At 38.6% G+C, this 25,365-nt stretch overlaps 3 protein-coding genes across 3 annotated transcripts; all 3 read left to right on the forward strand.

The window, feature by feature from the left end:
- The first annotated feature begins 1,788 nt into the window (after positions 1–1,788).
- On the forward strand, positions 1,789–8,094 carry LOC127640751 (alpha-ketoglutarate-dependent dioxygenase alkB homolog 6). The gene is made up of 6 exons (XM_052123478.1): positions 1,789–2,039; positions 2,141–2,209; positions 4,557–4,617; positions 6,847–6,998; positions 7,138–7,236; positions 7,341–8,094. The coding sequence occupies exons 1-6, from the start codon at positions 1,974–1,976 to the stop codon at positions 7,608–7,610; spliced, it is 717 nt and encodes a 238-aa protein (XP_051979438.1). The 5' UTR covers positions 1,789–1,973; the 3' UTR covers positions 7,611–8,094.
- A 131-nt stretch (positions 8,095–8,225) lies between these two features.
- Positions 8,226–15,613, forward strand: LOC127640804 (calpain small subunit 1-like). Its single transcript, XM_052123493.1, has 11 exons — positions 8,226–8,316; positions 9,045–9,115; positions 9,991–10,027; positions 10,576–10,668; positions 10,762–10,819; positions 10,911–10,975; positions 11,536–11,604; positions 11,911–11,989; positions 12,227–12,343; positions 15,035–15,093; positions 15,260–15,613. The coding sequence occupies exons 2-11, from the start codon at positions 9,069–9,071 to the stop codon at positions 15,284–15,286; spliced, it is 651 nt and encodes a 216-aa protein (XP_051979453.1). The 5' UTR covers positions 8,226–8,316; positions 9,045–9,068; the 3' UTR covers positions 15,287–15,613.
- Positions 15,614–17,976: 2,363 nt separating this feature from the next.
- Positions 17,977–25,323, forward strand: LOC127640669 (uncharacterized). Its single transcript, XM_052123362.1, has 4 exons — positions 17,977–18,060; positions 21,748–21,931; positions 22,042–22,515; positions 23,080–25,323. Exons 2-4 carry the CDS (start codon positions 21,802–21,804, stop codon positions 23,517–23,519), a joined length of 1,044 nt encoding a protein of 347 aa, XP_051979322.1. The 5' UTR covers positions 17,977–18,060; positions 21,748–21,801; the 3' UTR covers positions 23,520–25,323.
- The last annotated feature ends 42 nt before the right edge of the window (positions 25,324–25,365 follow it).

Consider the following 25,365-nt stretch of genomic DNA (forward strand, 5'->3'; position numbering starts at 1 on the left):
AGCTTCAAAGTTTACTACTATCCTACAATTTCTGTGCTTACAGAGACACAAATAGAGGGCCCCACTGCAGAATATTACAAGCGCTTTATACAGATAAGACATGATTATTGGCTGTGGTACATTAAATCTTTTCTCACGTACCTCAGACCTTACTAAATATGTCACAAACTATTCATCATCACATCACACACACACTGTACCCCATTCCCCACATTAGGACATCGAGTGGCACATACGCTGCAACAACAACCCATGAAAGCTTTGTACAGCATTACAGCATCGCTGAAAGTACTTTAAATCTTAAAGACATCTACATTAAAACAAGATGGTTGTGTATAATAAAACGGCATTATTTATGCAACATAATTCATGAACTGCATTTAAAGCACAGTTCATAATAATGACAATAAGCTTCTGTAGCCAGGCTATAAACCCCCTTAGAGTGTTCAGACATTATCGGTCAAGCTTCATCTGGACATCTGGCATAATTGTGACTTAATTGAATGAAAGTCAATGCTGTGCACCTTCAATGGGATTCAAGGTCATCAGAATTGCATGAGAATAAAAATACAATACATTCCAATGGCAGAACAGTGTCTTGTGTAATCAAAGTGGAAGGACATACTTAAGTAACCGGTGATATTATGCAGCAGTGTTTGCTGCTGTCTCCTATGGAGGTGTCTGCTTTTCAAAGATAGTTGTAGGGGAGGATCTCATCATTAAATCATGTTGTCAAGGCGACAAGTTTGTGTGGAGCATGGGTTTGGGGACCGTGTGTCAGAACACAGGCATATTCCTGTCACGATTTCATCACGATTTCTGCGTAACCCTGGCAACCTAAACTCTCAAAAAAACACAGCAATACAACCAGGTAAATACATGATACAAAACTCACACAAACAGCTTTGTCAAGAGAGATTTATGGTGCAAAAACAATCTTTTACTGTAAGCATTTCTAATACTCACTACTTTGGTTGGTGATCCGAGCAAAATCCGTAAAGCCAACACAAGTAGTTACATCATTAAACAGTTGTCTTTACTGCAGGACTATGCATAAAAGCCATGGAGTACATTTTGGATAGATATGTTTTGGCACATTTATGACAATATCACAGTTGTTGCTATTGCTCAGTTTATTTTCTCTTCAATATGCACATGAAACAGACATAGACACAAACACTGCAGTGCCCAACATCAACATTTACACGCTGGTCTGCTCCTCTCTTGCAGTGGTCAAAAGTGATGAAAGGCATATGCAGTCTTGCACTGTGCTCCTGGAGTTGATGTTGTTAGCATTATCACACCTGATCAATAACTATTAATGAAGGAAACCATGGCTGATTCAAGATGTGGCTCTTGCCCTGCCGTTACCATGGAAACCAGCACTGCAGCGCTGCAGGCTGAAATTGGGAGTTGGAAGAAAAAGATGGGAGAGAGAGAGAGAAAACGAAATAGAGAAGGAAGGGGGTTGAAAGAAAGAGAGGGAGAGAGGCTGTTTTTCACTGTTCTAACCACAGTGTTTTGGTGTCTAAGAAGCAAAACACCTTTGCTTATCTAATTTGGTAAATAAATGTATTTGTTTTGATAAATAAATAGTACAATTCATATTTTCTTTGTCTTCAGTTTCTTTGGGGGTTACATCTACTTCCTATACTGAAACACAATGCTGTTCTTTCACTTGATTTATGTTCAATGCATAGCTTCTATTAATTTTATTGGTCACAGCGCCCTCTGTCATGCCGCTACCGCTCCAAACCTGCAGATGGCAACGTCAGATGTCTCACCAGCACAAAAACAGTAAACGAGGAAAAGATTGCACACTTCCATACACATCGATGAACTTCTGTTCATTCAGCAACTTTTCAGCTATTGAAATGTTACAATATTGTGTACATTTTAATATTGTATTTGATGGGTTTCTGTGAGGATACTGAGCGTGGCAGCTGATTTTTTCATTACAAATAAAAATTAACATGATGACAACGATGGCAAATCCATGCAATATATCTGCGGACCTGGAAAAGTTCATTGTGAAAGAGGTACATTTTGGCATTGTTCCCATTTTAATGTAGTGTTTGTATGTAAAACCAAGATTAATGAGGGTTCTTTCTTTTTTGATAATTAAATGTTTTAAATTCAGGCTCCTCCAACTGTATATTACATTCCAAATTACATAACTGAGACTGAGGAGGAGCATCTACTGCAACAGGTAAGACTTAAAAGGAATAGTTCACCCAAAATTGAAAATTCTGTTAACATTTACTCTCTCTCGTGCTATCCCAGATGTGTGACTTTCTTCTGTGGAACATAAACCAAGATTTTTTAGAAGAATATCTCAGATCTGTTCAGGGACGAACTAACCATAGGGAGAACCGGTGCGTCGGCCGCGAAACGGGCGAACAGCCGAACACCTCCATCCCCCGCTCAACAAATTTTGGGCCGGCTTTTATTTCAAATCCAGGGCTAATTTCTCTTCCTCGCTCTGTTGGTCCATAAAATGCAAGTGGGTACCAAAATTTGGAAGCTCCAAAAACACAAAGCAGCATACAAGTAATCCATGCGACCCCGGTGATTAAATCCATACCTTCAGAATAGAGGTCTGCGTGGGCCTTAAAATGAAACCCGCCCCATACCTTAGACCGTGTGGTCCGAAACTTCATGGCCCGAACGATACCATCGGATTATAAAACCGAAATCGCTCACTATCTTTATAATTTCTTCGAGCAAGTAGCCTACTGTTGCAATAGGCTATATTTTATGTAAACATATAGGCATAATTCGCAACAGTATAGAAACGGTAAACATACAGTTTTAACAAGGCACGGTAGCCCCTTAGTACACTAGAGCTGAACGGAAAAAGCATCGATTTACTGCTGCGCTGAAATTTGCGCAGAACAATCTGGAATAATAAACAATGCAACAGTCCCCTCTTTACAGCCTGAACTGGTTCAGAATGTTGCATCTTTGTGACAACTTCGTTAAAAACATTCTAGAAGCAGTGCAAAGAATGAAACAGTGCGCAGGTGACTCGACGTGCGTTTTTGAAAAATGTAAGAACTTTTTAACGTCCCAAACTCGTCCGTTCGCGCGTCTGTGAGTGAAAGCGCATGTGCAAAACAAGTTCGTTAGGCCGGTATTTTTTCATTAATTACAAACCCAACCCGAATTCCTACTTGAAAAACTGACCCGAACCCTGCCCGAAACACGTCGGGTTCTCGCGTCCCGTTGCAGACGTTCTACTTCACAAACTATATGACATGTGTGGGTGAGAATATTTAATATATATCAATATTTAAAGGAATATTCCGGGTTAAGTTGAGCTCAGCTCAGCTCAATCGACAGCAAAAATAAAAGGACTTTTTCAGCTGTCTGTAAATCTCTCTCTGTTGCACTGCTGTCTTGGGTTGGCCTTTATCCCTCTCAAGGGCTAATTAGCCTGATTAGGGGCAGGGTGTGCAGAATCAGGACCCGGCCCTGCCACATTCCTCCCTCCTTCTCTTAGGTCAGGGTGCCCCCGGCATGAGTACACCCCAGTCCCTGAGGGGCGTGCCTTCTGGCCCGTCTGCCAGCAGGTCATCCCATCTACCTGGATGAGGGAGGGGACAAAAATAAAAAATGTGGCACCTACATGCCGTAACGCCTATCGGGCCAAATTAACAAAACAATAAAAAAAAAGAGAGAGAAAATTTTTAAAAAATACTCACCGGTTCTCCGATACACCATAGCTTGGTACTCAGCAACTCCTCCACTCTGTAATGGATGAAAGCCATGCCTCCTCGGGCGGATCGGAGGCAATTTTCTGGCCCCTGGCAGACGGAATGCCCTGCCGCGTTCTCGGGAAACAGAAGGGGTCTCCTCCGCCCATTGCAGCGATACTCCCGCTCCAGGCAGTCGTCCGGGAGCCTCTCCCCACTTGCGGTCGGCAGTCGTCACGACCTCGCCACATTTAGCGGCTGTCCGGGTCTCCCCCCACCCCTGGTAGTGGTCCTGACCACTCCAGACGGTCGGCTAGGAGCCCCTCCTTCCTTCGTGGTCGGTGGCCGGGCTCCGTCCCCCGAGAGATGGCCGCAGCTGCTCCTTTGGGGAGGAAATGGCGAGGACTCTACTACGGCACATCCCTCCTCCTTCCCGGGTTTCGGCACCAGTGTAAATGGAAAGGAGGACGCGAGAACCATCTTGAAAATATAAATAATATTTTTATTCTAAACTTAACCAAAAAGACACACGCATTACGCATTACGTGCATTACTGCATACGCATACGCATACGCATACGCATACGCGTACGCATACCGCCAGACAGCTGTCCGTAAATCTTTGTCGCACTGCCGTCTTCGGTCGCCCTTTATCCCTCTCGAGGGCTAATTAGCCTGATAAGGGGCTGGGTGTGCAGAATCACGCCCCGCCCTCCACCCTGCCACAATGATGTGATAATTTTCATTTTCGTGTGAACTATTCCTTTAACATGGATCGGACAGCTCAATCATACCATATTTAACACTAACAGATTATCAAATGATCAGACATTTAAACTGTGCCCTGTGTCTCTTTTACAAGGTATACAGAGCTCCCAAACCCAAGTGGACACAGTTATCAGGGAGGAGGCTACAGAAATGGGGTCTGCTAAAGGATTTCATTGATACCATGCTTTATAAATCAGTACAAGTCACTAAATTAAATACATACATATATATATATACACACACACACACACACACACACACACACACACATTCATACACGCACCGATCAACCACAACATTAAAACCACCTGTCTAATATTGTGTAGGTCCCTCTCATGCTACCAAAGCAACGCCAACCCGCTGTTGATATTTCACTTTGTATGCTCACTACAATTGTACAGAGCTGTTATCTGAATTTCCGTAGACTTTATCAGTTTGAACCAGTCTAGCCATTCTCTGTTGATCTCTCTCATCAACAAGGCTTTTTCATTTGCAGAACGTCCGCTCAATTTGGAGTAAATTCTAGAGAATGTTGTGTGTGAAAATACCAGGAGATCAGCAGTTACAGAAATACTCAAACCAGCCCATCTGGCACCAACAATCATCCATGCGATTATCTAATCTGCCAATCACGTTTTCTGCAGTGCATAAAATCATGCAGATATGGGTCAGAAGCTTCAATTAATGTTCACATCAAACATCATAATGGGGAAAACAAATTATCTCAGTGATTTGGAGTGTGGCATGATTGTTGGTGCTAGATGGGCCTGTTTGAATATTTCTGTAACTGCTGATCTCCTGGGATTTTCATGCACAACAGTCTCGAGAATTTAATCAAAATGGTGCCAAAAACAAAAAATATCCAGTGTTAAGCAGTTCTGTGGACGAAAACACCTTGCTGATGAGAGAGGTGAACAGAGAATGGCCAGACTGGTTCGAACTGACAAAGTCTAAAGTAACTCAAATAACAGCTCTGTACAATTGTGGTATAAGAATATCATCTCTGAATGCTATTCTGAGATGTGGGTTGGTGCTGTTTTGGTGGCACAAGTGCGACCTACACAATATTAGGCAGGTGGTTTTAATGTTGTGGCTGGCCGGTGTGTGTCTGTGTGCATGTATAAATAAATAAATTTAAGTTAAAAGATTAATCAAAATTCTTCAAAAATTTCCTTTATTACTTGTGACATTCTAACTGTGACCTGTGAAGTTGTAACTTTTGTAGAGATAGATTGACATCACTACATCTCACTTCCATAAGAGTTCAGTATGGATCCTTTTCACATATCTGGGCTTTGGAAGTAAGCGATTGCAGGATAAACTTAGATAGCGGTGAATATCAAACCAAATGTCCCAATTTCCAGCAGCCATCACTCCAACAACTTATCCTTGAGTAATAATGCTAAATTGCTAATTTGTACTAGAAAATCACTTGTCATGATATCAAACACAGCTGAAAGTTATTTGGTTCATTAAATGAAGCTTAACATTGTCTTTATGTTCGTTGCCACAGTATGAAATAGACTGGCATGGAGTGGTCGTGGCGTAGTGGGCTAAAGCACATAACTGTTAATCAGAAGGTCGCTGGTTCGATCCCCACAGCCACCACCATTGTGTCCTTGAGCAAGGCACTTAACTCCAGGTTGCTCCAGGGGATGGTCCTTGTAATAAATGCACTGTAAGTCACTTTGGATAAAAGCGTCTGCCAAATGCATAAATGTAAATGTCTTCAGGTCAATATTAGGTCAAAAATGGCAACAAGAAACTCATCAGTCAATCATTGTTTTGAAGGATGAAGGCTATACATTCTGAAGCTTTCATTCAAAGTTGTACACTACACTCTTCAAAGACAAAAGACAACTGGTTCTAACAAGGACGCAAAGAGATGTGGAAGGCCAGATGTACAGTGCATCCGGAAAATATTCAAAGCGCTTCACTTTTTCCACATTTTGTTATGTTACAGCCTTATTCCAAAATTGATTAAATTCATTATTTTCCTCCAAATTCTATAAACAATACCCCATAAATGACAACTTGAAATAAGTTTGTTTGAAATGTATTTAAACACAACTTTCCAAATAAAGAAATAAAATAGCGAGCAATGGAATAAGACTGTCAGAATAGAGAAGATGGCACATTTACTGTCACTCTCTCAACAGCTGGATTAGAAACCTCATGGCCTTTGTGGTAACTCATTTTTAAAACTAATTCCAGAGTAATATAATACAAATGTATAGTGTTCTAAAAGTACACAAACATAAATAGTTTGCAAGATTTACACTGCTAAATAAGGCAGAAACTCTTCATCACAGTCTGTGAAAAGGGTTCATTGCCAAACTGGAAAGAGTTTGGTATAAAGATTTATTTATTTTTTCATATATCAGGTGGGCTGCCAAATCCCAAAGGAATGCTTGCTGAGAAACTCCCTGAATGGCTGCTAAAGTACACTGAGAAAATATCTTCTCTTGGGGCATTTGCTGGAAAGACAGCTAATCATGTGCTGGTCAATGAATACAAGCCTGGGGAGGGAATTATGGTAAGGAAAACAGAATATTTTCCTTTTGTCCTCCTAAACCTATCACTTCAATTTCTCTTTCTTGTCTTTCACCTTTCCTAACCCACCCACCCATCCTATTTTCATATCCATCCCATCATTCTCTCCGTCTCTTTCTCAGCCTCATGAAGATGGACCACTATATCACCCCACTGTAACAACTATCAGTCTGGGCTCTCACACAGTTCTGGACTTCTACAAGCCTGTTTGTCTGACACAGGTATCAGCAGACAAAGTCAGCCCTGTATTGATACACACACACACACAAACAATCTAACTATCAATCATTTTCTTTAATTTCGTCCCCTCTCTCTCTCCTTCCAGCTTGAAATTCCTCAAACAGAAGAGAGCCGCTATATGTTATCGCTGTTGGTGCAGCGACGAAGTCTACTAATTCTGCAGGATGACATGTATAAATGCTACCTCCATGGTATCCAAGGAGTTTGTGAGGATACACTGTCAGACCATGTGGTAAATCTGTCCTCAACGGGGGGCCAGGTGGGTGACGCATTGCCCCGTGGCACCAGAATCTCCCTTACCATCCGCCACGTTCTCAAAGTCATCCGAGCCAATCTGTTACTTGGCAAGAAGTGACACTCAAGATCTTGCCTGAGCTTTTAACTAGATAAACAGGTTATGCCTGTCTAAACCCTCTAAGCAAAGTGTGTAAATGCAACACACAGAAGTGTCTACACTGTAAGGATGTCATACTTTGGATGCTTTACTGGATGGCATTTACGCTGCTTGATTGAAATTGTAACAGTTCTGATTGAGTGGAGAATCTTGATCATTTAGACATCAGAAAACAGCATTAACCTTAGTGCTGCTAACCCACAAGGGACGTTTGTTTATCTGTTCTCTTGTTGCACAGAACTTTAAAATTACTTGTTTCATTTGGACAGGAAGCAGAGCAATAGAAGACTGAGAAACATTTCTCCCTCAAAGTCTCCCTGAATCTTAAATGTCTTTAAGGATTGTCTAATCTTGTGCAAAAATGTACATTGACTATGTTTCAGTGAAAAGATGAAGCAAAAGGCTGCTTTTGCAACTGAATAAATGTACTGCGTATATATATATGTGTGTGTGGCTAGTCCAGTCCTTTGTTTACCTTGACATTTGTACAATAATGTACCAGCCTGAAATGCAAACTAGAATAAGTCGCTCAGTTCTAACATCCCGTCATACAGTACTATTCTTACGCAACTCTCTCGGAATGCGCCGTACCCTGTTAGATGCGCATGCGCACTCTGCTGCTGTTGTGTGACGGGAAACAGTCGGTTTTACCTTCAGCGCTTTACTGGTGAGTTTAGTCTTTCTATGCACTCAACAGCGTTTTTATAAATATGTTTACATGTACTGTAGCAAAAATATTGTCTATTGAATTCATTTTACTTCCAGTTTCGACCGGGTTAATGTTAAGTCATGTCGGATAGCTTGTTTAGCGTGGTAGCATGTTTTTTCTTAGTCGAATGTAGTTTGTGCCAAATTAAGCATAATATAATACGTTCAGGCTTAATTGACTAAAAACAATTTAATTGCCAAGGGTTTCGTTCAGAGGACTAAATGTCTGTTATCAAAGGAAATACGTTTTTAGTCAGCAAGTTTTTGCGCCATTGGCTCGCATTCAAAGCAATTGGCCCATTGGAAAATGTCTCAAAAATAACTTTAAAATCTTTATTTATTGAAAACATTATTATTTTTAAAAAGCTTATAAGTGTCCGTTTATGTATGCATCTTTTAACAATAAGATTAGTTTTTTTCTTATGGTGTAATTCGTGTGGGCGGTGGATGGGTTGCAGTTGGTGTGTCAGCATTCTATAAACACAAATGATTGGCATGCACAAACCCCCTGTGTTATGGTGTTTACGAATTCAAATAGATTGACGAGTGCCAGTGTTAGTCCTTCCCAGGAAAATTTCTTAGATGAACACTAACATTAACGCCTGCTTTTCAGTGACTTCGTCTAACAATCGTTAATGTTGATACATTGTATAGACTTTTACAGAAGTTTCTCTTCTCTCTATCTAGACTGAGCTGACCAGTTGTGCCAAGATGTTCCTAGCCAAGAGACTCATTGGAGGCATTCTTGATGTGGTCAGGTGAGTAACTGTTTAGTTCTAAGTTGCGTATTTAGTTCATGCGAAAAAACATAATATCATCAAAAATAAAATAAAAAAAATTGCGAATAAAGTTGCATGTCCATGTGTGTTCAAAAGAACAAAGTTATCACTTCTGGGATAAATTGGAGCCACTGTGATTTTTATTATTAAAATAATCTCAGTTTAGAACCCAGACAAAACTCTAAAGAACTTGTCTAAGATCTGGGAGCGACAGCGCGTCACACGGTTCTGGGAGCACTATGTGTGTGCGTTCCTCAATCCTTAGGACTTTACCATGCGGATCTATGAGATATTTTTTCAAAAGTGTCAACCAACCTGCTCTTCTGCACAGTTCCAAGTTTGTATTTGACTTATTTGCTCTGCAAACTCTTTGCAGGCTCACAATTTTCATAACACTGTTATTTCAGAATGACCAGAGCAACATTTCAGATGCAATAATTGGTCTGTTGGTTAGTCCAGTTATGAATTAATTATTCAGTCACATGACTTGTCTTCCTAAGTTTATTCGGCAAATGTGTTTCCATCATAGTTTTTGCACAATTCTTCTTATCGAATTTAAAATGTATCCACCTCAAGCGAGTGTATATGTTTAAAAAATAAATAAATAATTGTATACACATTTTGAAGATTTTATTCACGTCTTGGTGTTTCCATCCAGCAGTTTTTATGCAATATCCCAGAATGCGCATAAAATACATGGATGGAACCCCAGCTTTTCAACCCTACATTGATCTATGTATAAGGCAGAACTGACCCCAGTGTACATTTATAGTGCTGATACGTTTGAATTTGTGCATGTGAAGCTGGAATGGTTTTTGAAAGCATAATCATGCCTTCTTTTTCCGTTTCCACAGCAACATCGACCCTGGCCAGTTTGTGCCATCAGAGCCTGTGAGTATCAGGAGCTCTTTTTATGATGTCATACACCAACCTGTTTCAGCAATGAGCTAATGGAAAGAATTCTTCAGTGTTGTAGTGACCTTTATTTCAATTATATAACAGAGCCGTTCATTATACTCATTACAAATTATCTACATTATTGCTACAGGACTCTATTTCTAGGGGTACTACATTTCTTTGAACTCTCTGCAAAATGAATTGTGCACTTGTAATGGAATGTAGCAATTTAGCTACACCTTCATGCTGAAAAAATGTCTTCAAATCTTTTCAAATACTTCTTTTTGGTGCCGACGTTTCAATGACTTAAACCTAACAAATTACTGTGGAAGTAATGTCTGTATCATAAAGAGACTGTTCAGTAAAGCATATTCTCGTCATTATGTTAGCTGGAGTGAAGAATCGCATGATTGAGAGTTCTTGTTAAATTAGCTCCATTTCCTTTGGGAATGTGCTTATAAAGTCAGTAGTATTTTAAGTATTTGAGAAGTTAATGAAATGTGTGCATTTAAGATGCTGATGCTATTGACATCTCTCCCCAGCCCCCACCCCGCAGACCACTGGCTTATGCTGAGAGCAACGAATCTGAGGAAGAGAAACAGTTTCGCAAAGTATTCCAGCAGCTAGCTGGCGAAGTTAGTCGTACACAAACACACAAACATTCTTATATACACTGATGTATTCATACAGTAAACACTGGCTATCATAAACATTTCCTTTGATTCCAGGACATGGAAGTAAGCCCCACTGAACTCATGAACATCCTCAACAAAATAATCTCCAAACGTAAGTAGTGTGTATGTGTACTGTATGTGGGTCTAACCTGATGTGTGTTGCTTTATGGTGGTGATTCACTCTGCCTTGTATATTATTGCAGATTCTGATCTGAAGACAGACGGCTTTAGCATTGAGTCCTGCAGAAGTATGGTGGCAGTCATGGATGTATCCTGCATGATTTGAACTGAACACATGTACAGACATATTGATAAGCAGGCCCAGACAGAATTTGTAGACTGCAGAAGTCTGCAGCACAGTTTTTATGAAAAAAAAAGATCTGCTGAATTCTGTGGATTGGAATTAAATTCGTTAAAATGTGTGAAACGAAGCTGAGAAGACTATGTTACTGGTGGTTGAAAATATATTCAAATGAGCATAAATATTTAATAAATGAACATTCAAGGACCGGGGATGTGTAGAACTTTGTTGAGTTCAACAGGTGCTAATTTGGTTTGGGCCTGGAAATAAGTATTATACTTCATATCCAGAGACGAATTGTGACTTGCAAGTCCCCGGGGCCAATTTTCTCAACAAATGGTCAACAAAGGTGTTGACCATGGGGTGGTGTGTTTTTCCTTTAATGGCCAAAAGTTGTTGAGCGGGGGTGGTTTTCATTGTTGATTGTTTTTTTCACCATAGTTTCCTATAAAATGGTAATTGTGTTTTGGGAGGGAGCTTTGAGATGTTGAGTGTTGATATTGTTTCATCTTGACACTGTGCTCCAGAGTGACAGCACAGGTAAACTGGGCTTTCATGAGTTTAAACACCTCTGGAACAACATCAAGAAGTGGCAAGTGAGTAGAATATTTAACAGCACACACTATACTGATTTGTGTGTTTGTTTGTTTTTTTTTTAATTTTAGCTCGTGTTTATGATTAAGATTTACTTATATTTTTGTTTTATGTGTACAGTACATACTTCATATCTTTTTATGTTACAGATTGAACAGTTTATAAAGAATAACTATATATAAACTGAATTAAGCCCCTAAATTTGTCGAATGGAAGCTAATAAGTGCAAGCAAATTAAATTTGCAAAAAACTAAATGAGACCAAACATGCACGCACCCAGTTAACAAAAGCCATTTTCTGTTTTATAGGGAGTGTATAAAAGTTATGACAGGGATGGCTCAGGAACTATTGGAGCAGATGAGCTTCCAGCTGCCTTTAACGCTGCAGGTAAATGCCCATGATGAAGTCACTTCCTATGTGGTACCTTGAAGGCATTTGTTGTTGTTTTATTCATCATCCCCATTTGTAATGTTAATAAATCACCAATAATGTGTTTTTCAGGGGCTGAGGATGTATATTTAAGACTTCTGGCTACTCACAATAACTTTGTGTGTGTGTGTGTGTGTGTGTATAAATGAGCACATTTGCTCATTTATCAAGTACTGACTCTTGTACCTTCTACAGGTTTCCCTCTGAATGATCAGCTCTTTCAGATGATTATTCGCAGGTACAGCGATGAGAGTGGAAACATGGACTTTGACAATTACATTGGCTGCCTTGTGAGACTTGATGCCATGTGCCGTAAGTTGATTCCAGAAAGTTTAGTCTCATAATAGTGAATAAATACATTTTTGTTTACAGTGTTAGCTGATGAATTTGTTTCTTTCAATGGTTAAGAGCTCTAGAAACAAAATTGTCCACTCTTCGTTATGTATATAATGTTTGTGCACTAAAATGCTCTAGAATACGAATGCCCATTTCCCTAAAACCACCTTTCTGCATTTCTCAAGCCATTTTATGGGCCAATGCTTGTGGGTATTTTGCATCTCAATTTGAATAAATGGTTGTTTTAGACTTGGTAGGATATTTTGAATTGTGAAAGTTAAATTATGATTAAATAGTACTTCAAACTATTTTATTTCAAAAGATCAAACAAAATTAGTTTTTTTCATTATAAGACCCCTTAAGGCTATGCGTTTCAGTAATTTTATACAGAATAAAAGAATTAGTTAATAAAGTGTTAATTTTAGGCAGAGCATGTGTAAGGCTGGGGGAGGCTAAGCCTTACCCCGGCCATGGGCATGATGTGCAGGCTATCAATGAATATCTACTGTAGGTATTGAAAGAGATTTCCCATTGTCACTCAGGGATAATGCCGGGCTTAACTGCTGGTCTAGGATCAGTTTCCCAACTCCACTTAAGAAATGTATTACTATTGAGAACTAGGGTTGCAGCAGTATACCGGTTTCAAGGTATACCTCGGTATGAAAATGAATGGTTATCATACCATGTACATTTGCTTATCTACGGTATTGAGAAAAGAAATGCAACCGGCCAGAGAATATCACCTGCGCGTGCGCATCTCATTTCCTTCTCGACTGCCTGTCAGACTTGTCAACTTGCACCACACACACATGCAGTGGAGAAAATGTTAGAGAGAAGCAAGGCGAGGGGGTCTGACATAATTGCGTGTGTGTGTGTGGTAGAGTTAAAGCAGTATTTCTCAACTGGTGGGTCACGCCCAACAGTGGGTCACAGTTCTATTCGGACTGGGTAGCGGACAGCAGAGAAAGAACAATGATGTGGTTGTCACATTAAAGATATTTCAGCAGCTGTCCAAGTGATAACCTATTTAGGACTGCCGAGGAGAATTAATGATAATCTCTCTGCACTTTCGCACGAGTGTAACGGAACCACCTAGCGATCACAATCTGCTGTTCTCTCTGGAACTACATGCAACAACCGGGCTTCCCTTGATATTGTGGAGCGCAGACTTCAAAACTGACATGACCAATTTAAATTCTAGTTAGACTTTTCTAGTTTAAAGTGTTACGGAGGAACTCAAGTCAAACCCATCAAACAGTAGGCAGCCTGACATGCCAAACAGCACTGAGGAGGAAAAGCAACACTGTGTTATGCGCTAAAAAAATTATTACACACCATCACCTGTACAGTCTTGTTTCAGGATTTTACATGAGTAAAAGTAACTGTTATATTTTGACATATTAAAGTTATAGTTTCATATGAAATAATCTAATGGTAGAATCTATTAGACCTCATTTTATATCAACAGTGACCGTTGTAGTTAAAGTTTCAAGATGTGTTTCAGCTAGTACTTATTTTTTCATAAATACTATAATTTGTTATTATTATTACTATTATTTAAGTCTAGCTACACTGACCGTAACATGGTAATGAGGAGCCTTTCCTCCTGTGTAATATGTATGTTCCGTTTGAATTATGTTTCAAATTAGGATAATGGTTAAAATAATGGTTACAAGTTTCAATTATAATAAAGTGTTTGTTCAACCAAAAAAAAAAAATCCTTTGTTTTCACTCCTTTAAATATCATTGTAACTGATAATAATAATTGTGTAATACCATGATATTTTCTGAGATGGTTATCATACCGTGAAAATCTCATACCATTGCAACCCTATTAAGAACAGAAAAACCTGACTCTAGATCAGTGTCTAGGGCCGAATTCATCTTCTGTCACTGGCTACGGCTGAATAATACGGCATGTGCAAGGACAATGTCTTTGTTTCTTTTTTAAAGCATAGCCTACATAAAATGTAGTAGTTAATTTCTTGGATTAAAACCTATTTATTAGAGAATAGTCTGAAATGAACTCTTTGAAAATTGGATTACGTTTGTAACGTTCTTTTTATTTATTAGCCAACATAATTTTAAGCAGCGTCCGAATCAAACTCAAAACAAGCCAGCACTGAGATGACTTGGTTGACAATAAAATCATCAGACACATCCCTTGATCTTGTGAAGACCCCCTCTCCAGAATTTTTCTTAACTTTCAAGTTTCAAGTCATCGCTTCATAACTTCATGTTGGTGCAGGACCGCTTATTATTATGGCGTATGCAGGTCCAATCTGTTTCAATTTCATTTTACTGTGGTAAACTTCTGTTTAAGCCACATTAAGTTTGCCATTTTGCAGATTTAATAAACCAAATCTTGAATATACACTTGCTCTACCTTTCATTTAAATAATGAATGAGTGTATGCCTACTCTCTATGCAAATAATAATATACAAGTTATTCTTCTGGAGTTTTTTTTATGGAGTGTGGTTTTGTGTAGATTGTACCTTCAATTTGAAAAATAGTTTGTATTTAATATATGGCTTGAGATTGCAAAATAAAAAATGTCATTTATTATTATTATTATTTATTTTCTCTGAAGCCTTACCCTGTAGTTCGTTTACCCTCCGCCTATGACGTTAATGTAAACTGATTTATGCCATATGCATTTAAACCAGGTGCCTTCAAGACTCTTGACAAGGACAACAATGGCACAATCAAAGTCAATGTACAGGAGGTAAGGGAATTATGACTCTTTGAATTATGATCTTTAAACGTAACTCAAAACATAAAGCTACTTCATTTTAAAAATGTTTATACTTGTGTGTGTGTATACTGTATATATCAAGTTTTCTAAGAATAAAAGTTTCTATAATACATAATTACAAAACCTGTCTCCACAGTGGCTGCAGCTGACCATGTACTCTTGAGCAATGTGAACTCCTGGAATGCTGTCGAAACTATCAGTTCTACGCTTGTATGCAATAATGATTATGTGCTTTGCACAGCTCCTTCTTTTGTTTCTCACACAGTATAGCACTAATTCTAGCTAGCATGGAGCTGGAGTTTATATGGGTCACTTGACTGTGACATTTTCTTTGTTTCACTTTCACTTCGTGTCCACCCCCAAGTTAGTGCCATTTCTGCACGAATCCAAGGCTAAATAAGGGAGATGAATTAATCCCACAAATAAAGAGATGTGTGAGAATCCAGTGTCAAATACAATTTTATACTGAATTAAAAAAAGATGAAAAGGTTAAAAATGTGTGTTTCTTCAGTGGTTTGAAAAATCAGGTTGATTTCTCCTGAAACAGTGGACTTCAACCCTTTTTGAGGCCAAGTGCTCCTTGTCTGTATCGTGTTGCATTTACATTATATTTACATTTATGGAGTAATTTAGAAGACTTTTATCCTAAGCGATTTACAAACAAGGATCATGAGCAAGTCATCCTTCAAAAGCAATACAGGTGAAACTCGAAAAATTAGAATATCGTGCAAAAGTTCATTCATTTCAGTAATTCAACTTAAAAGGTGAAACTAATATATTATATAGACTCATTACAAGCAAAGTAAGATATTTCAAGCCTTTATTTGATATAATTTTGATGATTATGGCTTACAGCTTATGAAAACCCCAAATTCAGAATCTCAGAAAATTAGAATATTACATGAAATCAATAAAAAAAAGGATTTTAAATACAGAAATGTCGGCCCTCTGAAAAGTATAATCATGCATATGTACTCAGTACTTGGTTTAGGCCCCTTTTGCATTAATTACTGCCTCAATGCGGCGTGGCATGGATGCTATCAGCCTGTGGCACTGCTGAGGTGTTATGGAAGACCAAGATGCTTCAATAGCGGCCTTCAGCTCTTCTGCATTGTTTGGTCTCATGTCTCTCATCTTTCTCTTGGCAATGCCCCATAGATTCTCTATGGGGTTCAGGTCAGGCGAGTTTGCTCGCACAGTAATACCATGGTCATTGAACCAGGTTTTGGTACTTTTGGCAGTGTGGGCAGGTGCCAAGTCCTGCTGGAAAATGAAGTCAGCATCTCCATAAAGCTTGTCTGCTGAAGGAAGCATGAAGTGCTCTAAAATGTCCCGGTAGACGGCTGCGTTGACTCTGGACTTAATAAAGCACAGTGGACCAACACCAGCCGATGACATGGCTCCCCAAACCAACACAGACTGTGGAAACTTCACACTGGACTTCAAGCATCTTGGATTGTGTGCCTCTCCATTCTTCCTCCAGACTCTGGGACCTTGGTTTCCAAATGAGATGCAAAATTTGCTCTCATCAGAAAAGAGGACTTTGGACCACTGAGCAACAGACCTGTTCTTTTTCTCTTTAGCCCAGGTAAGACGTTTGACATTTGAAGCCCATGTCCAGGACCCATCTGTGTGTGGTGGCTCTTGATGCAGTAACTCCAGCCTCATTCCACTCCTTGTGAAGCTCCCCCACACATTTGAATGGCCTTTTCCTGACAATCCTCTCCAGGCTACGGTCATCCCTGCTGCTTGTGCACCTTTTTCTTCCACACTTTTCCCTTCCACTTAACTTTCTATTAATGTGCTTTGATACAGCACTTTGAGAACATCCAACTTCTTTTGCAATTACCTTTTGAGGCTTTCCCTCCTTGTGGAGGGTGTCAATGATGGTTTTCTGCACAACTGTCAGGTCAGCAGTCTTCCCCATGATTGTGAATTCAACTGAGACCATTTAAAGGCTCAGGAACCCTTTGCAGGTGTTTAGCTGATTAGAGTGTGACACTTTGAGCCTACAATACTGAACCTTTTCACAATATTCTAATTTTCTGAGATTCTGAATTTGGGGTTTTCATACGCTGTAAGCCATAATCATCAAAATTATATCAAATAAAGGCTTGAAATATCTTACTTTGCTTGTAATGAGTCTATATAATATATTAGTTTCACCTTTTAAGTTGAATTACTGAAATTAATGAACTTTTGCACGATATTCTAATTTTTCGAGTTTCACCTGTATATGCAGTTTCGCATTGCTAAATTTTAATCCTGGCATATAACATCCGTATGATACCATAATCATGAATTTATACTTTTTGTGATGCTTACATTGCAGACGCCTACTTGTATGTTACGTTTTGATTTTACTTTATATAGTCTAATGTTGGAGGAACAATAATACAAAAAAAAAAAAACTGAGCTTTTACTTTAGCTTTGGTTGAAGTTGACATAAAAAAGAGAATATTTAGCAGAGACGGGACACTTCTTTTTAAATGCATGTGAGAAATTTTAACGCCCAATCAAGAAGCTCTGAGCGCCCAACTGTCAACAGATGTAGGAAGTAAAGCTTTACAGGTAAAAGAACCAATCACCTTTTAGATACGGACATCGCATGCCGCGCATTAACATTAGCTTTACAAGCCTGGAAATTTGCGTGTTTTATTATTTATTTGCGTAGTCTGAGGTAAAAGTGTTGTCATATTTGACTGTTGATTTGAAATGATCTTTGATCGTCGTCTTGACTGCTAAAAGCCTGTGTGCTGAACCCTGCGCAACAGCGCTACACTCCAGAGTGGTCAGACCTATTAACCGCACACACCTGGCTACGCCAAGGAGAACAGAAGGGAGCCAATGCGCTTGCGCAGCGAATACGCAGCTCTACGAAGTTTGTGGATATCTAAACGCAACGCAAGATATTAATGACATTTTGACCACTTTAAGGTATGTTTGACAACATTTTCAATCTTAAAGTACTCGTACATGATTATGGCGTTTCAGGACTTTCAAAAGTGAGCGAAAAAGTGATTGTGGAAACATATAACGTGTAAAATAGCTTGCTAGCTAAAATAGCTAATCAGTGAAAATGAAGCTGTTGGGAAATGAGGACGAAATATCCGGCCGTATGCAAGACGGAATGAATTCTGTAAAGAGTTTTTAAGCAGGAAAACGTCAGTTACGTTTGCTCATAAATTAATTTGAGTGCTGCTCGGTGATATTTGTTGTTGGTTCAATTCAGCGGTTTTACCACGATGGCGCTGAAGAGAGAAACAAAGAGCGAAGCTGTGATCGCAGTATCGTTATATTTACAGGAAGAGCATGTCTACGATCTTAAGCGCTTGACTGTAGCCAACACGATTAAAGCGCGTTAATGAATGAGCCGGTGTTTTGATATGAGCCAGTATGTGAAAAAGCAACAAAATAATCAACCAAAAACAAAACAATCAACCAAAAAAGGAATTACCGATAGCAGTTGCTTCACTCACGATAACACGTACGTTTTCAGATGGGATCACTGCACGCCTCAAAGAGAAAAACATGAGTTTTAATATGTGCTTTTATTTTCTTCTGTTTTGAATGCAAATGAAATGTAGATGTCATAGTGCAGTTTAACTAAAAACGAGCCAAGGATTTGAAATAGGCTAGTAATCATAAAGCGCTGTCAGTGTACCACAGCAGTACCACCAGGGTCGTAGCAAATAGGGGTGTAACGGATTGAATCACGGTTTCGGTACGGTTCAGTATTTGCATTGTTAATAAGTAATAATAATATTACTACCAAATCCAAAGAATAATCTATTTGGGAAACATTTCAACAGGTTTGCCCTTAAATAACAATCATTGTTTTACAACATGGTTACTGTCATGGCTACAATATATAGTAAAATCAAGGTTACTATATAGGAACTACAGTATAACTGTTTTAAAACCATGCTTAATTGTATCAAAACCATGATGTCTGCTCAGAAAACCATGGAGACAGCTGTCATGGTTACTACAATGTTACTATAGTAAAACCATGGTTTATATTCTTCAGGGTCCTTAACTTAAAAAAACGAACATTTTCTCTAATTACGAAGTCAAAATTTTAACTTCATACCTGCACTAATACACTACATGCATCAACATAAAGTGCACTTCAAACTCATCTCAACATATTAAATGTTCGGAAACTGTACATCACTATAAAAGGAATAACCTTGCTATTAGAATGCATATGAGAAGGGATGTTGTGATAATGCTGCTTGAGTATTTTAATCATACATGGAAATCCCACATGAATACCCCAAGCACTTTAGTTATTGTTTAATTTCTGTCTGAATTAGCACCGAGTGCCTACTTAAAAATTGAAGGGAGTGTGTGCCATTTCAGCTCACCTGCGTCTCTTTCACTGAGGTGATGTCGGTGTAAATGATCAATCATGTATCAATGCATTACTACAACGTAGGGCTGCACGATTTAGGGGAAATGTTATATTACAATTATTGAGGCTAATATTGCGCTATGCGATTGCGATATAATAAACAAATGGTAACATGAGTCAACTTGCTTGGTTATCAAGGAAAATGCAAAAAAAGATTACTGATAATGCTGAAATGTGCATTATCAGTATAAGTAAACAGTGTTTTCAAATTAAAATTATATAAATGTAATTATATTTTTACAAAATTAAATAATAACATCTTTGCATTACTGCAAACTTGTTATTTTCTCAATATTACACCTAAATAAAATGGAACAATAAATAAGAACATACACATTTTCATGAAATTAAGATTGTACAAACAAACAGGGACATTTAAGCAGGATGTAACATGTACTTTCTATAAACTATTTTGAAAAGGAAACTGGATATAAAAGTGTAGTTCACTCAAACCACTAAAACTTATTTATTTTATTTTTTAAATGAGAACTGGTATTTCCAAATCCTCTTTCTAAAAAGTCATGCTTATCGCTGGTATCTCTTGTCCAGTGTGTGGATCATTTTCTGAATTCTCACTTTTCTACTTTTCTCTGTGCTGTTTCATATAAATTTGTCGTGTTGCCACGTGATGTAGCAACTTAGATTTTGCACAGTACTGCTCTCTGCTCTGTGTCGGTTATCTTAAAGTCAAAACATCGCCATATAACCAGGGTTTTTCCTGGCTCAAAATGAGGCGGAGGTGGTAACATACTGATCAAAAAAGTGACGTTAAAAACACGTAAATGTTGGCTTTGCATTAATACACTCGTAATGACCTGGCAACTGAATACTAGTGTTAATTTTGTCATCTGTTTTTTTTCCTGTTCCTGTGTCAAATGTCCTTTTTAGTTTTTATCATATTTAGTCAACCTTATCCTATTTCTATTTATTATTTTATTCGTTTTGTTTGACAAACTCTGGGCATTTTTTATGTCGTTTTGGTCAATGAAAACTGTTGACATTTTAGTCATATTTTAGTAACATTTAGTCATATTGATATTTTAGTCACTGAACACTGTAAACATTTTAGTCATTAGAGTATTATTGATAAGCATTTGTCAATCTAGTCTATCCAAAACATATATATATTTATTGTTGTTGTAATTTTAGTGTTATTTTTCACACATGATTGATCTTATCATGATAAGATCAATCATGAGATCATCATGATTGATCTTATCATGATGATCTCATGACGATGACTTTGCGAGCTGCAGACAGCGGGGGTGATAGACGAGTGTCTCCGTTTTAGAGTGCGCATCAGCCGGTGGAATTTTAAATCTCTCCCGCTCTGATTGAGTCTCTTCCGCGACTGGTTGAAGCAGCTCTGACTGCACAGAGAATGACAGTTTTGGAGTTTGTGCTTATTTACATGGCACGCTCCCGTATTATTTAAAGCTTAATTAAGGATGAAATAAAGATATATCCCCAAGCTGTGATCTGTGTTTCTATCAGACACTCGAGCTGCAGTGCTCCTCTCATCTCGCATGTCATCATTATAAACTGGTCATCTTTTTATTAGCCGTGTAGAAAATGGGCAAACAGCTCTCGATAAAAATCGCTTATATAATCGCACAGGCTGACATCGCGATTGCGATATGATTAATCGTGCAGCACCACTACAACTCTCCACTTGCCATTTTAAACTTCACACAACTCTTGAAGAATGGTGATGTCATCAAGTTGACCCACGTGAAACACAGGTGGAGCATATCTATTCACAGATCAAAAGTGTATTAGCGGAGGTTGTAACTGTGACTGTCTATTTGACACTTTGTTTTCTTGACCAAAACTTGTGCTCTAGATGCGCCATTAAACATGAGGTGAACCGACCGCGGTGACAAGGCTTCCTGAACCATGGGTGTTTTTTTTTTTACGAGAAATATTACACCTGTATTAGCAAGTTATCATGGCCCCCTGACTTTATATTGCTCTGGCCCCTTTCTTATTAATACATACAGTTTAGAATTTGTTGTGGGGCCCTTAGAATCATTACCACCTTTGACCCCATTTGCTATGGCCCTGAGTACCACCACAGAAATAGGAAAAGTTTGCTTCTAATTTCTTCTGGCATATTTTGTTATAAAAGTCTTGGAACACTTGATCCAGATAAACAGGATTACTAAAAAAAAAATGTACGAAATTGTGACTACTTTCCTATGCCACAGACCCACCCCCCCTCCCCCCCCAAGCTGGAGCGAGAGTGGTAATTTGGAGTAAAGATGTCTGTGTCTTCCCTCTACCTCAATCAAGACAAAACAGTGCGCTTCAAGAAGAGGAAAGCCCGCTTCTCCTTCAGTGAAGTGCACATACTGCTGGATGAAGTGCGGAAGAATCGTCACATTCTTGTGGGTGAGTTTTACATGCATTTGACAAGTAAAAAATGGCTGAGCCAAAATGGAAAACTACTGGTAAATGGATAAACCGTGCTAATACTTTTCCAAATGTGTGTCTGTGCATAGGTAAGTTTAATACCGGCGTTCCATCTGATGTGAAGAAGAGGAAATGGGCAGAGATCACGGCACGTATTAATGAGATTGGAGAGTGTGACAGAGAGATTATGGAGGTTGTAAAGAAATGGTCAGACCTCAAATGCGACACACGGCGTAAAGTGGCTGCCCTGCAGTCTGGTGGTAATTTGTCCCTGTCCCAACGTTTGGCACGGTCCAATATTGAACTCTCCCCAACGGAAGTCATAGTAGAATCCATCCTTGAACTGGACAAGAAGCCATGGGAAGCTTCCCAAAGGACCCCAATTCGAAGTTACAGTGATGAACAAGAGGGTGGAGATGAGGAAGAGGAAGATGGGTCGTTGATGGGGCTGGGATCGGTCCACAGTTCGCCGGGCAGAGGAATGGATATGGGAGGGATGCCTGCTGCAATGAGTGGAGCTGTGGTTGCATCAGAAATGCAGTATGATGGCTCCAAAACTCGAGGTAAACAAACATGCTTAAATCAATCTACATCAAGAATCTCCATTAAATGTAGTGCCGAGTCATGGCTTTTTACACAGAGATCCTTAATCAGAGAAAGTTCACTGAAAGAATTTTCAATGCACTCAGCAAAACAAACAACAGTGGTTGATTGTGTCAAACTACCAATCAGGTGAAACAGAGCAACCCCAAATTCCTTTTAGTCTGACCTCAATAATAAAAAATCTTATGCACACATCTAAAGACATTAGTCCAAAGAGCAAAAAGGGCTTACGACTGTGACTGTTGTAACTTTGAGTGACTTCTTGGTAATTAAGTAATTAATTTATAATGGATGACTAATGTTACATACTGAAGCAAAGATTGGAGTTTCTTATTATGCATTAAGGCAGTGCTCTCAAGTGTTGTTACTGTATATTGCTTACTGGGAGTTATTATACTAATAATCAAATCTAATCAATTTAGATTTATTTGACCATTAGTAAAAATAAAAAAACAAAACCAAGAACTTATTCTGATTTTAATTTGACCAAATTTTTATTGTATTGTTTACTTGTTTGATCATAGATCCCGAATCTAACATGGTAGACTCAGACGAAGATAGCCATGACCACCTCCCATCTTCCTCTATGGTGTCTGTCTCTAACTCTCATTCCGAAGTGGACGGAATTGCAACTAGAGGCAATATTGGACACGTCGCCTCCACAGTCAATGCCTCCAATAAAACAGCTTTCTCAGGAGTCGAGCCAGAATGTTCACGTGAGCAGTTAGCGCACAATGCTAGCCTTAGCGTGCAACAGCAGCACGCTTCTAACACACTTCTGTCCACAGTATCCCGTTCACTTGAGATTCTTGCAGAGTCGGTGCAACAGCTAGCAGAAACACAGCAGGAGTTTGCACGTGAATCACTGCAGCTACAGAGGGACACCGTGCAGGTGTTGCAGGAATTTGCCTCTGGCACGCTAACGATACTGCAGGAGAAGGTCAATGGAAAACCTGTGTTGTGAAGGCTTTATTTATCACCACAATAGTGCAAATTTTCTGAATGAGAATCATTATAAAGAAGCATTAGAGTGTTCAACACATGGTCTTTGTTTGCTATTCCAGCCATGCAATAAACATTATTAGCCACAAACAGAAACAACAAAGAACAACTTCTCACAGAAACGCTGTTAACCATCAGAGGGCGCTGTGTACCATTGGACAAAATAATTTACATTATAGCAAGCTGATTGCAACTATTTATGTTACTTAAGATATTTGACTTTAGTTCAAAATACTATGACATTTCTTAAAGAAAATCAGTTTTTCCAAAATACTAATACAAAAACTATGACATTTGTACCTCGTCTATTTTTAGGGATTAACTTCAGGTTTGTGTTTTGTCTTTTTGTGAAGCTCAAGAAAATAGTGTGATCACTCCAGAAATTTTAGGGTAAGCCATTCATAAAGTGAATGTGTTTATGCCTATATTAATATGGTCTTCCACAAAAAAAAATATGTATGTTTATTCTTCCACATCATCATCACATAATGTTTGTTGAGACTAACCTGTTATGGGGAAATTCATAAAGTTTGGACCTTCCTTTAAAGTTGGCTCAGATGTTTGTATTAAACAGCTTTATTTAATGTATAGGTTTTATCACAACGCCTGATAATGTAAGAATAAAACAGTCGTGTTTATAATCATGTGGTAAGGCATGATGATGATTTGAAAGTTTTTAATGATCTTAATGATAATGTATTGAATATGTGTTTTATTCACCTTTCCTGGCACATACACAACTTGTATACATGAATTGCAGCTCTGTAAGTTATGAGGATTCTGTGGAGTTTTGGTGCTATTCTGAAACTTTCAGAGACAGGAAGCACTACATTTATATGCAGCCATCTTTTTTTGGTTTAAGGACAACTGAAAAGTTTCAAGATCTTAAAATGTAAGTCCAGTAAAAGGCCTTTTTGTCTGAGATATTAAAGTTACATTCTTTTCCAACATAATTTTCTAATTTTATTTTGATGTAAAATTTTCATTTGATACACATGTCAATATAAAAGAGGAATTTACAGCTTAGGCATTAAATCATAATTGGTTATTTTGTCACTAGTGGGCAGTGTGCCTTTTAATTGAAACAGCATATTTCCTAATGTTCATAGAATAATTCAGTGTCAAGTTTTCCCACTCTAGCAGTTTGATGTGTGTATTTTTGGTTTATGAATTAAATTGTTCACCATAATTTCACATGTGAGCCAGATATTTTATAGTTCATTTAAACATTTTAATTGTAAGTTTTAACTAGTGTTTTGTTGATTCTTTTTGAGTTCTGCCCATGTTATGCTCCTTTTGTGTACATACATGAATGATTTTTGTGTCTATGGCTGTTGTGTATAAACTCTGAACATGGCCACACAGTTTCTTTTTTAATGCTTGTAAGTTTAGGGCAGAAGTGGAGTGGGAGTGATTAGATTGCATGCATTGTTCTCCTGCACTCCAGGGCTGCAGAGCTCTGCTTAAACAGGTGTGTGTGTGTGTGTGTGTGTGTGTGTGTGTGTGTGTGTGTGTGTGTGTGTGTGTGTGGATGCCATGGGTGTGTGCTGTGGTTAGGGTATGCTTTGAGCGTGTGCAAGGCTGCAGCTGCTAGAGCTATTGTGTACTTAGGGACCACTGCTGAATTTTTTTCACTTTATTGTTTCAGTAGGCAAAGAGATTATGTCTGTATAATGTAGCAATAATTTATCATTTAGTCCATTTAGACTTGACAGAACACCAGATATATGGATAAAATATGGTCTTGGTTTCATTAAACTGCTTTTTCTGGATGTTTTGACTTTATTTCAGCCACGAGGTTGCTTTTA

This window comes from Xyrauchen texanus, chromosome 4 (assembly GCF_025860055.1).
Source record: "Xyrauchen texanus isolate HMW12.3.18 chromosome 4, RBS_HiC_50CHRs, whole genome shotgun sequence".
NCBI classification, from domain to species: Eukaryota; Metazoa; Chordata; class Actinopteri; order Cypriniformes; family Catostomidae; genus Xyrauchen; species Xyrauchen texanus.